The 16508-nt window shown below is 30.7% G+C and overlaps 1 protein-coding gene across 1 annotated transcript in view; it reads left to right on the forward strand.

Annotated features, from left to right (window-relative positions):
* The window catches only part of LOC143255608 (bromodomain-containing protein 7-like), a 102016-nt gene that overhangs the window by 49962 nt on the left and 35546 nt on the right, over nt 1-16508 (forward strand). Inside the window, exons 5-10 of the mRNA XM_076511496.1 lie at nt 329-439; nt 552-724; nt 5328-5448; nt 8836-8911; nt 9447-9554; nt 13674-13809. Coding sequence (XP_076367611.1) covers nt 329-439; nt 552-724; nt 5328-5448; nt 8836-8911; nt 9447-9554; nt 13674-13809 — 725 coding nt within the window. The remainder of the gene's footprint in view (nt 1-328; nt 440-551; nt 725-5327; nt 5449-8835; nt 8912-9446; nt 9555-13673; nt 13810-16508) is intronic.

Below are 16508 nucleotides of genomic sequence, written 5' to 3' on the forward strand. Positions count from 1 at the left end.
TTTGATAATTAACTTTATGTGATTGTGTAAAATTATAACAGTCACAACCTTGCGACAAGTACACAAAGAATGAGTACAATTGTTGGACCAAGTTAGAACAATTTTATATTAGGTTCCATTTTCACAGAAATTTAGCTTTTCATGTGTTACAGTTTATGATTCTTCTTTGGAATTAGTCTTTCATAACTACAGATGAACAAGAATATTAAATAATGACTGATGTTTTTTTATGGTAAAACATAAAGTAGATCATGTTGATTTATTAATACTTTTATTCTTTATATGACTACTTCCACATATTCTATTATCTGAATGTTTTTGTTTATAGATGGACTTGAAGCTCATGTGTGACAATGCCATGACTTACAATAGACCTGATACTGTCTATTATAAAGCAGCTAAAAAAATGTGGCACGCTGGACTAAAACTTCTAACCAAGGTAAATTGTTTTTTTTACTTTGTGCTGCTGTGCATGTGAAATGTTTTCATTATTGTAATAAAACTGAATAAAGGTTACAAATATATTTCATGATTACAATTTTCCTAAATAGGACCAAATTCTTGGACTTAATCTTCCATACTTGAATGAACTAACAATGGAAGAGATTGGCTTTGATGTACGAGATCTACCATTGGAGAGTCAAGAAACTTCTCAACTTGGTGAAGAAAGTAACTATTCAGGACCAATACTAATAGATAACAAGAAATCCAAATATAGGGGAAGGTATGTTTCATTTGTCTTGTGTTTTCTTGAATTTTCTTTTTAAATTTTTCTACAGATCTGTATGCGTGTGATAAATCTTTTCTTCTATTTACTCTTGTGTATTTAGGTAAAACTGAATTATTTGCAGCAATGGGATAAGTTTTCTTGGTAACAAGAGGTTGAGAAAATAATCTCATGAAGTAATTCTAACTTCTTCAACTCTAAGAAAAGAGACCAGGCACAGTGGTACTACATATAATCAAACAATCTTTATTTACACTTCAAAAACAGTGAAAATATTGTGTATAGTGTGAAGGATAATGTCCTAACTATTTAATTACTTTTTCATGATCTTTTAGCAATTTACAAAGATGTCTAATAACATTTAGTTAATGTTGTAATTACAGGCTAAATTGTAGAACATAATATTTGCAAAGGAAGGATTTAAATTTCACTTTATGAAAGCTTGATCTGTCCTAACTATTTAATTACTTTTCATGATCTTTTAGAGAGTTGTAATTACAGGCTAAGCTAATTAAAGGAAGGATTTAAATTTCACTTTATGAAAGCTTGTTAAAAGTATCATATACCCAATATCTTTTGTTGCTGTTGGCTAACCTTAGAAACATGACAGGTCATAATTGAAGGTATCACCTGTTTTACCATAAGAGGACACTGCTGTCTGTCTTCATTCTTCAGTGTGCAGCTTTACAGCTGTACTTTCTGTATTTACTAATTACTTTAAATGACTTATTTTTTAAAAATGTCTTGTTTCATGTAAGGTTCAGCAAAGTTACTTAATTCTGTGTACCACTAAGAGCTGCTATCACATACAAAACTGCTGTGGATTTTCCTATTTAGGAACAAACTGCAATAGTTTTGTTATTGCACTTTAATTGTGCTACTTATTACAACACATGCAAAAAAGAAAGAAAAATTTTTTATACCCATACCTTCCTTTTCAAGCATTTTCTCCATTTGAGTCAACAGTGACTGATGGCATTATTTATTCATGGAGCTGATATTTGATAGTTTTCTTTTTAGCTCACTTAGTGGAGAGAACACCTGGTATGTGATTGGTCTTTGATTTCGACCCGTGGTGAGGTGCTGTAAATATTATGGAATTATTAAATTATCATGATCTTGTAGAGCTCTAGTGAACCATCATTTCCTCTACAATGTAAGGAATGGTTGATTTCATGATGATGAGAAACCCACTTGAAGTAAAAATGTATTCTCACGACTGCTGGTATGGGTATTAGCACTTTAATTAAAATAAAGTATAGAACAACATTTCAACCTTCTTAGGTCATCTTCAGGTTAACAAAGAGAATGGTTGATTTATTCCCTGAAGACTTGGGCTGGTGAGGCGGGTGACTGGTTGTTTTTATTTATCTCTTGTTCTTCTATTTTTTAGTATTTGATTGTTCTTTTCTCTTTAATTTTTTTTATGTCCAGGTATAGCTGTCCATTCCTATCTTACTTGGATTGCCTCCTTTTGTGGTTATTTTACCAATAGCTAACTTCTTCATCTGGGGACTTACTACCTTGCACTTTAATCAGTTGAATTCATCAGTTCTTTTGACTGGTATATTCTTCTTTGGACAAGTACAACTACATAGTTTTTTAATGCCATCTGCTCTGAGATTTTGCATAACAGTATCGTTCTTGCTTCCTTTTATGGCACTGACCATTGGAGGAAATTTTGCAGGCTTCACATAACATGATCATCCCCACAACATACATTGCTGGAATGTTTTATGTGTCTTTGGTTTTTTCCTCACCTCCTGTTTTTGTTCTATGATCTACTCAGAGACTAGTTTGGCAAATTTTGCTTGTTGTGTTTAATTTCCAGCATCATCACTTGTACATTATTTACATCCCTGACACCACCATGTATGCTCAGATTTTTTCATACACATCTATTAAAAAAATAAAAAGGCTAGGAAAAACACTCACACATACAAAAAAAAAATAGATAGCATATGGAACTAAGCATTAATAATGTTTGGAGTCATCAAATTCTGCCAAGTGGCTGGCATTGCCTTATAAGAAATGCTTATGTGAAATCCATATTGAGTAGAAGAGTGAAGAAAATGTTAAACCTATCCATCCATGCTTAGTTACCTGCATTGAGGTGAGATTCTTTGGAAGATTGCTTTAGCAGTACATCTGCATGACTGACTTGGCTCTTTTGATCAATGACCTTTTACAAAATGAAAGATAAAAAAAAAAGAGCAGCACTATACATAATCCTGTCTTCACACTTTTTGCAATCCTAGACAAGGGCAGGTTAATGAGGGATAAAATTACTCAAAAGCAGTATAACCCAGTGAAAAATGATAAATTTAATGATAATGTTGGGCTTCATATTTATGTTGTTTGTAAAGTTAACTTTTTTATTGTGCATCCAAATAGTTTTATGCTATATGAACTGTAAATACATTTTTTTGCTGATTCTATTTATACATGTACTAAAGCAAAAAAAAAGTTTTTAAAGCAAAAGCTAAAGCATTTGCTTAAAATATGAGAGTTGATAATCACTTTTAGATCTGATTGACTACACTTTGTGCATGCTTCCAAAATTAAAGAAATAAAAATAACAATAATAGTAGTAATAATAATTTTTTGCAGAGACATATATTTAAAAAATGTAGTGTAACTTTCATAGTTTGACTCTTAACATTGAGTTAGTTTTTTACATGCAGAAAACACAGGATCAACAGGTTGAATATATTATATTGGATATACAACCTGTTTAGTAATAAAATAAAAACCTTATAACCCAAGTGCCTTTGAAAGGTGGACCTTTCTTTTTCAGGGGCAAACTGAGAGTTTTTGAACTAACAACTCTTTTGGCCAAAAAGGCAGTAAAGAGAGTCAGTTCTATTCTTTAAGCATTTTAGTAAGTTGAATAAATCAGGATCAGATTTGACACAAAACTATTTGGTTGAGAAGTGCATGGCCCTTGTCTTTGATTTATAATGTTTTAGTTTATTGGTTATGAAAGGTGACCCTCTTATCTCCTTGTAATTCCAAACACAAAGTGGTTCCCTCCTAGAACCTTAGTTGAGTTTAGGTTCCATGTACTTTACATAATGCCAGCAGAGTATCATAAACAGCAGTACCATACATAATCCTGCCTTCACACTTTTTGTAATCCTAGACAAGGGCAGGTTAATGAGAGATAAAATTACTCAAAAGCAGTATAAACCAGAATTTTCACTTGGTTGTGGAGTGAAGATGAATGTTCGTAACTTCAGACAAGATAAATTCTGTTCCTTTGGTTGAGAAGTACAGCATACATGTTCCTGTCCTACTGAGCCTGGAACACTTCCTTTTGGACTTTTTCAGGTGAAGGAGAAGGTTTGTCCACTTATCTTATTATGTTTGTTGCTTACTTTTTCATTGTGATCCCAGTGGTGTGAAATGCATCACACTATGGGTACAGGTTGGGATCCAATCACAGTATATATCTATACATAACACTGCAGTCCAAAAGCCTTAGCCACTAATGTGGGATATAGGTACCTCATCCCCTTAATTCTAACCATTAGCTGTGGAGCCTCGGCTATTGATTGGGGCTGGCTTATACTGATGATTACTCATATTCTATTTTACTTTTTGATATAGAAACTAAGTTTCAGGTGAAGAGCAAACCTGTTCTGGGTGTAGTGCAGATCTTACACTCTTGTACCAATTTTTCTCTTGATACACTCCAATGTAGTCACTTTCTATATTGATCATGCCTGCACTAGCCCATCCAATTTCTCAATGTGATATTTTAGCTATATTTTCAGTGGATGGTTAGTTAACATTTACCTAAATTAAAAATCTATTTCCACTGTTACTTAATTCTTCTGACACACACTCATCCTACCTTCCACTAAGCACCAGTTTGTCTCAAAAAAGTGGTGACATTATTAGATGGAGGGTGTGTTGAAATTGACAGAGAAGTTTGCAAACTAGAATTTAGCTAAGGCATTCGAGTGGGGTATCAGAGACTGGAGCAAACATTCTCAATGCATAGATAGGCAAGAGTGGAAACCATGGAAATCAAGAAATAGCTTTCATGTCAGCAGAGGCAAGTATTGCTGGAAATACATTTTTAGTTTCAGAAAATTTTAACTTTCTGGTTAAAGTTAAGCATAAATTTATCTAAATTTAACAAAATAACAAAACTGTGACCCATTATCACATGTGTCACAGCATAAGACTCAAACCCACTCACATTTTAATAGCAGTAATTAATCTCTATTAAAAATATGTTGAGCATTTTCTGTTCTGTAGAAGGAGATAGTTTGTGAAAATATCAAAGTACCATTTTGATAATGTACTTAATTCCACTATTCTCATATTCTAATTTTGTTTTAATTACAAAGACTTGAAATCTATTTCAGTTGAAAAATTCTTTATCATAGGCCTATGTGCTAAGAAATGACAGGGTTTGGTTATGTCATGCTACATGAGTGCACATAATTCAAAAGGAAGAAATTGAGGAAAAATTTTAAAGGTAACACTCCTGGGTCAAACAAGTTGTATGTATTTGTGTTTTTAATGTGATAATAGGGAAAGCTGCTATTGAAAGTCAATTCTAAAATATTTTGAATAATTATTATTGTAGCAGTGCTCCAGAACCAGAAATACCAGGTGATGACATGAGCCCTGAAGAAATTTTGGCATTGGCTCAAAAAGCTGCTAAAGCTGCAGCAGATAGATTTACCTTGGAATGTCCTAACAGCAAGGTGAGTGATAAACTTAAACTTATTAAATTTTGCAAGAGTATATGCCTGATGTATTAGAGAATCAAATATGTCTTAGTACAATATACGAATTATGTTCCCATTTTATATTTATTTGTGTTTGTGACCTTCAGCTGCTAAATGTTTGGTAATTAATCCATCAAAGGTATTTTTCTTATTTTTATTTTTTAATTTGTAGGTGGATGATAGTTGCTTTTCAGTTAAAAACATTGTTAGAATTTTTGCAAATTTTTGTGTTCTATTCTTTGTGGTTTTATAGTTTGTGTAATTTTAAAGATCATGTGTCACAATGAACATAAAAATAATGAAATAGGACAATATAGTAAAACTAAAATCATTTATAAGTACAAGTGCTAGATTAGCTGCAGATGATCATAATTTAAATAGCATTCTATATCATGAAACATAATCAGTAAGGTAATGTTCATAAATATGTTTCAGAATATTTTATAATGTTAGCTTTGTTTTTGAAGAGTAGATTGTCTCTTAATTGTCTTATGTATGTATGACTTACACCAAATCTTTTGAGGCAGTATCTTTTATTTCTTGAGTGTATTTCCAAAAAATGTTTATGGTGTTAAGAGAAATACTCCTGGTATAATATACAGTCTTGAGCATTGCTGTATATGTTCACCTGAGTGTGATGCAGTAATTTTCAGCTAAAAAAGTACAATAAATTATCTCATAATTTTGTAGGAAACAAGTTCTGTATAGGAAATTTTAAAATAGCATTATAAACTTTGTTGTTTTTAACCCATTCACTGTTGCTGGGATGTGTATTTATTTCATGGTTCACTGGAAAATATATGTCCCAGTTGCAGTGAAAAGGTGAACAAATGACCAATAGCAAAGATGTTTTTGTAGTTGAAAGCAGGTGATTATTTTTTTTCTTTTGCAAAAATTCAAATAATCCAAATGCATTATTAGTGGGACAGATACATTTACTAGTAGTTATCAATTGTTTCGTAAAGAAATAGAATGAGTTAAAAAATTGTAAAAAAAATGAAGCTTCCATTGCAATAAGTCTCGTGTCATACAAATTTATGTCCAGAAAAATTCATTATCCAACACTACTATACACTGGTGAGAAGAAATATTTCCTCTATTTTTGAGAGGTTTGGTGTTTTAGGTTCTAATAAATCTTCTCCACCAAGAGAGCATATTCATGAATTCATTGACAGAGTTAAGTAACTTTTATAGTAAATGTGTTATATGATTAAAGATATTAAAATACATAAATTAATATTATATATTAAAGTTCCTTAATTACAATAAATATTAATATTTTAACTGTCATAAATAAAATTAAATATCCACTCATATATATCATTTTAATAATTAATTTGTTTCTTGCTAAAAACATTTAGCTTCAATACCTATAACAATGCAAACAAAATGGAGAGTTATATTTGTTATATTCCCTAAACATTGTATTATCCTTTATTTCCTTTAATAACTTTGAATTCTTGTTTGTTTTTTTTGTAATTACATTGAGTATGATATCTTCTATTTGATCCAAAGTTAGAGAAGAAAACTGCTAGTGCAAAAATTTTAATGGTGAATTCATAACTAGCTATAGTACACTATTTTGTAAATTTTATAGTATTTTAAAATTAAATAAGTTAATCAGTGATGACAAGAAAACCCACTTGTAGAGAAAAATATATATGTAAAAATGGCTGGTTTGGGTTGAGAAAATTTTTTATGTAGAGTAGCAAACAACATTTCGACCTTCTGATGATGACCGCAGAAGGTGAAACTTTTATTGGGTTTCGTATCATTGTAGTAATACTAGACTTTCAAGATTTGGATATATAGCCAAACATAAGATAAAGTAAAAATATTAGGGAGTTTATTTATTTATTTATTTTTTACAATTTTTAAGCATTGTATATTGTATGTTATTACATTTTGGAATGATATTATTTTACAGCTTATAATTATTTAATCAGATGTGATATTACTGTTGTTAAATATTAAGGGATAATCTTCAAAAACACTTGGGTTATAGGGATATTATCATTTTATAGTGTTAAACACATATCCTCAATTAACATTAGTTTGTTTATGACCAGAAGCACTGTTTACTATTCAAACTACCTGTAGTTACTAAATTATATTTAACTTTTTAATGTTGTGTAAAACATTTTAATCAGGTTGATCTTTTAGTGAAATATAAATATGATATAGTTTATTTTGTGACTTGGTACTGTTTAGTTTTCATGGCAAGAGTGTTAAAGTTAATTTCTTTAAAGGCGATAGTTATGACAAGTTTTGTCATGTAACTCTGTACAAGTTGTACATTATGTGTGCAGTTAATTGTTGTACTAAATTCCATGACAAGTTTTGTCATGTAACTCTGTACGAGTTGTACATTATGTGTGCAGTTAATTGTTGTACCAGGCGTTACTAATATTGATGGTGTCCTGTTACTCTAACCTTTGGTATTTTTATCGCCAAGTGACTATTATTCCATTATAGTGTTGCTTGCAGAGTTTATAGAAAGTTTGAGGCTTCAGTGAATAAATTATGAATGTAAGACAGTTTAAATAAATAAATATTTAGTCAGAAAAAAGTTAGAAATATTACCTTTCACACAATCATCAATCTTCTTATAGTTCTAGTAATAATAGCCTTAACATTATCCAGTCATTTAGATAACAGACTGTACACAGAGGTTTCATGGAATGCATTTCCATTACATGAGAAACTAAAACAACATAAGTTTTAACTTTGGGACCCTTGACTCATTACATGAGTGAATGGGCAAAATCTTATTGTTTGATATAAAAAAAACCAAAAAAACTAGGTGGTGTGTGATTTTGACTAACTGCTTTCCTTTTAGTTAATCATCAATAACATTAAGATTATGGAAGGCTAACTGATATAGTCTTCATGTAGTTTTGTTCAAAATCCAACAAACAAATCTGTAAAGATACTTTTATATTAATGGCATGACTCATATTTTCTGAAAGCTTATAATCTGAGAGTTGTGGAAAATTTTCTTTTAATCAGTGATAAAATGAGTTGTGTTTTTACAGCACTGAATATATTGAAAAATTTTATTTCCTCAGTGTATTTTCATTGCATAAAAATTAATTTCTAAATGATTGTTCAATTTGTATCAGTGAAATCCCAGTTAATTTTATATTATAAAGTTTGCTTAACTGTAATTTCTAGTATATATTTGACAAGTGTACAAATTTATTTTGTTTGTAATATTTGTAACATATCTGAATTTGTTTTAATCATTTGCTTTGTGAAGTGGTTTTAAAGAAATGCAATTTGTCAGATTTTATTTTCTGTCTTTCAAATCTTTCATAAATGCCAGTTTTTGTATGTGTTAAAATCAAGACTTTATATTTGTAGTTTGGCTTTTTGAGACAGAAGAGTGATGGAAGTACAACTCTTGCTATACTTAATCCAGATGGAGATGCTACAACAGGTTTGACTGTTATATTTGTTCTGGTACATTACATTGTTTTTTTTTTAACTGCAAACACAAGTAATTTGTATAATGTAAACTATTAGAAAAAAATCTGCAAGCCTATGCCACTGAAGTAATCATTATTTTGTGTTTTTCCTCTGTCATGCTGTGCTGCCCAATGCTAAATCTGGAAGCTAATTTTAATAAATAATATGTAGTTATTCCATTTAATGTGTGAGAAATACAGATGCATTAGAAGTTTTAAATATTTGTTTTCCAGCATACTTCAGTATGTATTTTTTTATGTAACTTACCTCGTTTTATTTTATTTCCCTGAGTGATATTTTGTGTAAGAAAGAAAGAATGGATTAATTTTTTTTTTGTAAATGTAATTTGAATAGTGAATGAAACAAATGTATCATAAGCATCATATTAAAGGCAGATCAAAATTATGCATTATATTTGTAAGGTTTCATAAAATAAATTTGCTAATTAGTAAAATCTCATAAAACGTTAATGAGCCTACTTTACATTTGTTTTTATTGCATTATAGGTTCCAAAGAAATGAAAGTAAATCTTGAAATGTTGACGGGCCGTCTTTCTCAAGGCACAGGTACAATTTTAGGCTTTAAAGAAGATGTCAAGAATATAGTTAAACCAGGTAATAAACATTACATAAAATTTAGTAATTAATGATTTGGTTTACTTTATCAGATTTTCATAATTTTGGTTAGGTTCAGTTATTGTAATATATAACTATTATTTAGATCATAATATCTTTTTAATTAATAAAGAATGGTGGTGCTAAAAGTGCATAATAATAAGTGATATTTTGTGTAAATACAAAGGAGTTATTAAAATGGCTGTGAGGAAAATAAAGAATTAAGTGATCAACAACAAGGATCACGCTATACATGGAGGAGTTTTGGTACATCAGATTGTGGACCTTCAACTGTTTCAAGAAAATAAGAACTTAAAAATGTAAACATCAGTAATGAATATTCATGGAAAAACTGTATACATTTGTTATAAGAGTTAGTGCATTGTAATTTTGTTACTCTATAGCTACATATGTTTGTTATTCATTGCTTTTAAGTTTGATAAATTTTATATTTAAATATTTCAGACATTTCTGATATTTAAAAGTGTAGAAACTGTTGTAAGGACTTGAACCTGTTCAATGCCATAGACGAGATAACTCGTCCAAGCCGATCGGTAACACAGTGCCACAGAAGAGTTAATTCGTTCTCAATAATACCTAACTTCAATGCTAGATGTCAGCACTATATATGCATATGACCTACTTACAAATTGTTTCACTTTCGATCCAAAATGGTGTCATGAAAAAAGTTACAAAATGAAGAAACATTAGAGTTGTATTGTAGCAGCTGAAATACTTAAGCTGAAATAAAAAAGTGTTAATATTTTACATTTAAAATTTTATTAAACTACTTTGTTTATGTTATATTAATTAGTATAGAATTTCAGCTAATAATTCACATTTTATTACTGTATATGAGTTTTAAGTTCTTAATTCTGCAAGGCAACATAAAAACAAATCCTAAATTTTCCCTAGTGTCACATACATTATCCTTTTTCTAGAGCATTTTCTCTATTTTATACACCACCTTTTGAAAAAGTATGAGGTTAAATGTAAAGTTCTCACTATAAAATCATCATTGTTCAGACAAACCATAATTGTTTTAGCCTTCAATTTTTATTTGCCTACAGAACTATCGAATAGAAAATTGGACACATTCTTCCACACCCACTTGTCACATCTTCTCTATCAGGATTTGTTATTAGTGCTCTCTTCCATTTAATTACATGTTACTGATAACCAATAGAAAGTTAAGGTTTTTATCTGTCAAATGATATATTGTGTAATGTGTTGTTCTGAACAGATAAGTGTCAGTTTCACTCGAGGACAAGTTTCTTTCCCTTGAGAGTATTAATGACTAGTAAGAATGAATTTGTAATAGATCTTGTCACATAGTTAGAAAGTTTGAAAAGTTTTGAGATTTAGGGGAAATTGTTTTTTGTGTATGTTATTGGTCTATGGTCTCTGGTACATTATGTTCCTTCAGTATAAAAAAAAAAAAAAGATTGGGTAGGTATTTGATTTCTCATTTTTCATGTTTATTCTTTATTTATGATTATAAGAGTAAACAAAATGTAAAAATAGGGATTGTTTTAGGTTAGCTAAGACTAGATTAAATAGTAATAATATAATAAAACCTTTTCTTGAGGCATGCACCCAAGCAGTTTGAAGTAGCTCATGGGTAATGTAATTCCATAGCCTAATATGAGGTTCATGCTCTGTGTTACTTACGACTTATGATGACATAAACAATAGTTAGACACAGTTCAAAGGACAATAAACCATGGAAATTTAATTTTGAATAGATGTATGCTGTTACAAACTTAAAGCTACTTAGGATGAATGTAGTTCTGTGTTACAATTTAAAATCAAATGAAAAAGGGTAATTTAGATTTATTTTGATTTTTTGTGGTGCTTATGAGATTGGTCAAATTGACTGATTTTGTATAAAGTAGACTAAGTAATGGAAAAATATAAAGTTTTATTGAAAAAAAAAATTGAAATTTATAGAAGGTTTGAAGGATTGCACAAAATAAATGTGTGATTGAGATAAAAATAGTATTTTTAATCTTAAAATGAAAATTACTTTTCATCCAAACTATTCAAAACAAATGCTCCACATATTCATGATGAATTTTTAGATTGTTAAAAATACTTTGCTAAAGTGTAAGTTTTTTTGCATATGAAAGATTTTAATGTTAACTGAAAGAGTGCCAAATTTTGTGGAGATATACACTGTATTAAAAGTTAGAGGTATTACATCTGTAAAGGCTTTAAATGTGTACAAAGAGGTTATATGATCAATCAAGTTGACAGCCTATGTTGGGAGAATTAAGTAGTTCTATTGATTTACTGTAGTAAATTGAAACTTGGCAGTCATACAAGACCCTATGACATACTGTAAGATTGTTTATACAGTGTACTATAGAATTTCTTATAGGAATACTTTTGGGACATACTATAAAATGTAAAGAGGACATTCTGTTTTTAGACTTGCAGAATTGTATTTTTAAAATTTTATAAATAGCTATGCAAACATCTTAAGTGCGAGAAATGTGTTTATATGCCTGAGCATAGTATTTATCAAACCCAAGACTTGTAATTATTTCGATATCTTAAGTTGTAATTATAAAAATGTTTTAAAAGAATGCTTTTAGTAAATGCTATTATATGTATTTTTATTTTAATATTTATCCTAGTTCATTCCTTTCATGGTAGCCTTTATAAAAAAAAATCAACTATTTACATAAAGCGTTTAATAAGAGAATTAGAAAGAACTGAAAATAAAATTGAAGTTTAAAACAAAATATATCTTTTAAACTGTGCATCTTGAAAATTACAGATTGTTTGAAAGTCTCATATTTCCATAATATGCATGTCATTGACATTGGTAACTTTACAGAGTTGAAATGTTTTGTTTAAATTAGCCTTTCCCCCAGAACCAAAGCTACTTTGTCTTGCCTTCGAGTAAACTCATAGGACCTTTAAAAAAAATATATGAAAAAACATACATTAGCTCATATTTCAGATTTTATTTCTCAGTATTATATTGTTTTTGCTAAATCATTTTATTTAATGAATTTAATAACAATAAAATTTCAAAATATATATTTTTGTTGTCTTCAAATGAGTGAATTTTGACCTTTTGACAAAACTCAGGTTATAGGGTTTATATCATTTTGTATTTAAACTAACTTTGTATCTTATTGTTTTCTCTTTGTACTATAGGTTTGAGCTCAACCTTTGTCCATATAATAAAGGACTTCAGTTTTTTCTACAAGAGAGTTTTTAAATCTATTTTATATACCATATAGGATTTCAGTTCGTCTTATAGGATTGAGCTTAACCTATTATGTATTCTATAGGACTTCAGTTTGTCCTACAAATCTGTCTTCAAATCTACTTTGTATTCTGTAAAATGTCAATTTGTCTAGTCCTACAGGACTGATGGTTTTGCACCAAAAGGTTACAGAGATATATTTCAACTTCTGATATTTAGCTTGATAAAATTGTTATAAGCATTTATTAAACATTACCTGTATACAAAAAAAAAAAGAAGAAAATTTTTAAAAAGTATTTTTACTAAAGATTTGTCTTTTAATATATTGACTAGATTGAATGCAAGTTGGTTTTTGTGTTAATAATAAATATAAAGAGTTAGGAGGGTCTTTGAGGTGGGTGTAACAAACATATTGACATCTTAGAAAGTAAAGGTGTGAGGTCCCTAGTTCAAATTCTAGCCTATCAGTATTCATAGTTTGTGTTCATAATTGGTGGATATTTTGAAATCCATGTAACAAAAGAAAGAAAGTATGAACAGGAGAATTCATTGCAAAGAGGCATTACATAACACGGAAGTGAGGATTGAGAATTTAGTTAAATATTTTTGTTTGAAATTAAGAAATTAAAACTTTTAACATTTGATTTATAAAATGCTTTAATTCTGTGTTTACTAATATGTACTGGTAATAGAGTTCTGTAATTAAATTTTGGATGTTACTATATAAAGGTCATAACGTGCTCTTTGATCTCACCAATACATGCAAGGTAAAAATTCATATATATATATATTAACAGCACACAAAAATGACTAAATAGCGAAATATTCATTTACTTATTCCCAGTTATGTTTTGCATGTAGTACTTCAAGGACCAGCATTTTACTTTTTTTCTTTTCAGTCTCTTACTTGAACTATGGAAATTATAGCTCATATGCTCCTCAGTATGACTCAACATTTGCTAATCTAAGTAAAGAAGAATCTGATCTGCTCTATTCTACTTATGGTGATGACCTTGGAGTACAGTATGCTCAAAGGTAAGACAGAGTTAATATTTTTACAGGTTCATTAGAAAGAAGCCTCAAAAGCTTATTTCTTATTACATTGACTAATGTAGTTAAGTTTAATTTAACTAAAGAATTTTGTATGATTAGGGTGGCTTCAAAATTTATGATAAAGTATATTGCTTTAATGTGTACTTTGTTTGGACTCCGAACTTAATGTTTTAGAAAACTTAGTTTCTCCTAGATCTGATAATACAGTTAACAGCTTAATTAATATGAGATATTATCACAAATCTTGTAGCTAAAATAATTTCAAACTTTTAATAAAAAGTTAACTGGTTTTGTGTTTTAATTTCCTTAAATATATTTACAAGACCATGTAGATTATTTTTGTCTTGCCTAAAAGAGTAATATATGATTATTGATTTATATAATGGACAAGACTACCAAAATATGAAACATAAAAACAGGTTTTTTTATTTATAATAAATCCAAAAGATAAGTTTTACATACACTGGTAGCCAAAATCTTAAGGCCAATGAACATAAAGAAAAAAATATGCATTTTGCATTGTTAGACTCAACCACTTATTTGAATAGAGTTTCGAAAGATGAAAATAAGAAAAGGGAAAATAAAAATAAAAAACTTTTTTATCATTTAATAGGGAAAATGTGAACACTATGAAATTAGCCTAAATACTAGCTGGTCAAAAGTTTAAGACCATACTGAAACGAAATGTTAATAGGTAAACGTCACGAAATTTAGTCATTTGGGTTAAGCATTAGTGTTGTCAACATCTCCCACTAACATCTCCTGTGTTACATTGGGTAAACACATGGCAAAAGCTAAAAAGTTGACAGAGTTTGAACATGTCAGAATTATCAAGCTGTAAAAGTAAGGTTTCTCTCAACATGCCATTGCTGGTGAGATTGGCATAGTAAAACTGCTGTTGCAAATTTCTTAAAAGACCCTAAGGGATACAAAATGAGAATTTCAAGTGGTCAGCCCAAGAAAATTTCGCCGGCGTTGAACAGGAGGATTTGACGGGTTGTCCAGCAAGATACCAGCCGATCGTCAAACCAGGTTAATGCCCTTACGGACGCAGAATACAGCTAAAGAACAATAAGACAGCATCTACGAGAGAAAGGCTTTAAAAACCGTAAATGTCTTCAAAGGTCACTTCTCCTTCCACACCACAAAACAGCTCGGTTACACTTTGCTGAGAAGCACCAAACATGGGACATGGAAAAGTGGAAGAAGGTTTTGTTCTCTGATGAGAAAAAATGTAACCTGGATGGTCCAGATGGCTTTCAATGTTACTGGTATGATAAGGATATCCCACCAGAGACATTTTCCGCATGACACAGTGGAGGAGGTTCCATCATGATCTGGGGTGCATTCTCCTTTCATGGAACAATGGAGCTTCAGGTTATACAGGGGTGTCAAACAGCAGCTGGCTACATTGGCATGTTGGAGAGAGCATCTTTATTGACTGAAGGCCCTTGCTTGTGTGGAAACGACTGGATTTTTTAGCAGGACAATGCTGCAATCCACAATACCCGCAGGACAAAGGACTTTTTCATGGCGAATAAGGTGATTCTTTTTGATCATCCACCGTGTTTGCCCGAACTGAACCCCATTGAAAATGTTTGGGGATGGATGGCAAGGGAAGTGGATGTCAATTCCAAACAGTACATGATCTTTGAGAAGTGTTTTTTACCACTTGGAATAATATTCCAGCCAGCCTTCTGCAAACACTAAACAGTTATGACAGAAAGTGTTTGTACCCCTGCGTCATGACTAGGTTTTTCCTCATAACTTAAAAAGTATTGTGATTAGAATAATGAAAGTATGTTATATTATAAATAATATACTAACACATATCTACACAAATTTTTATGTAAATTGAATGACAAATAAACTGTTTATAAACAAATAACCAAACATAGGAGGGGCAGAAAGTGTTCATGCATCTACTTTAATGGTCAGTTGTGTAGCCTTTCAGGTGAATTACTTGGTGAAATCTCTTCTAATAGCCCTCCATGATCCTTTGACAGTACTCTACTGGTATTTTCTTCCATTCCTTTTTACAGAAGGCCTCCAACTCTTGCAAGTTTCTCGGATGATGCTGATGAACCCTGGTCTTCAACTCATGCCAAACGTTTTCAATTGGGTTGAGATCAGGTGACTGCGGTTTCCACTACAGAACGCTTATATGGTTCCTCTGCAACCAGGATTGCACATATTTTGATGTGTGCTTAGGTCATTGTTGGGCTAAAAGATCTAACGACGTCCAAGCCGGAAGTTCCGAGCATCATTCTTGATATAAGTGCCTAGTATATCAACGTACTCTTCTTCTTGCATGAGTCCGTTGATGCAGTGAAAGCTGCCTACATGAGAAGAGATGAAGGAACCCCATAGCATGATCGAGTTACCTCTGTGTTTAGCTGTAGAGACGGTGTTCTTTGGAAGATTTTGTTTTCCCTTCTTACGGAAAATATTGCGAACATCATTGTGGCTGTAAAGCTCGATTTTAGTTTCGTCTGACCGAAGAATACTCTTCCAATAGATAAAGGGTTTATCTACATGCTTTCTTGCATACCTCAATCGTGCTTCTAAATGAACAGGCTTTAAATATGGAGTTCTACAAGATAGGCATGCTTTGAACCCAGATGAGAGTAACATGTTCGTAACTGTAGAGGTGCTTACTTCAACCCCAGTTTCTGTATATC

The sequence above is a fragment of the Tachypleus tridentatus genome, chromosome 7 (assembly GCF_004210375.1).
Source record: "Tachypleus tridentatus isolate NWPU-2018 chromosome 7, ASM421037v1, whole genome shotgun sequence".
NCBI classification, from domain to species: domain Eukaryota; kingdom Metazoa; phylum Arthropoda; class Merostomata; order Xiphosura; family Limulidae; genus Tachypleus; species Tachypleus tridentatus.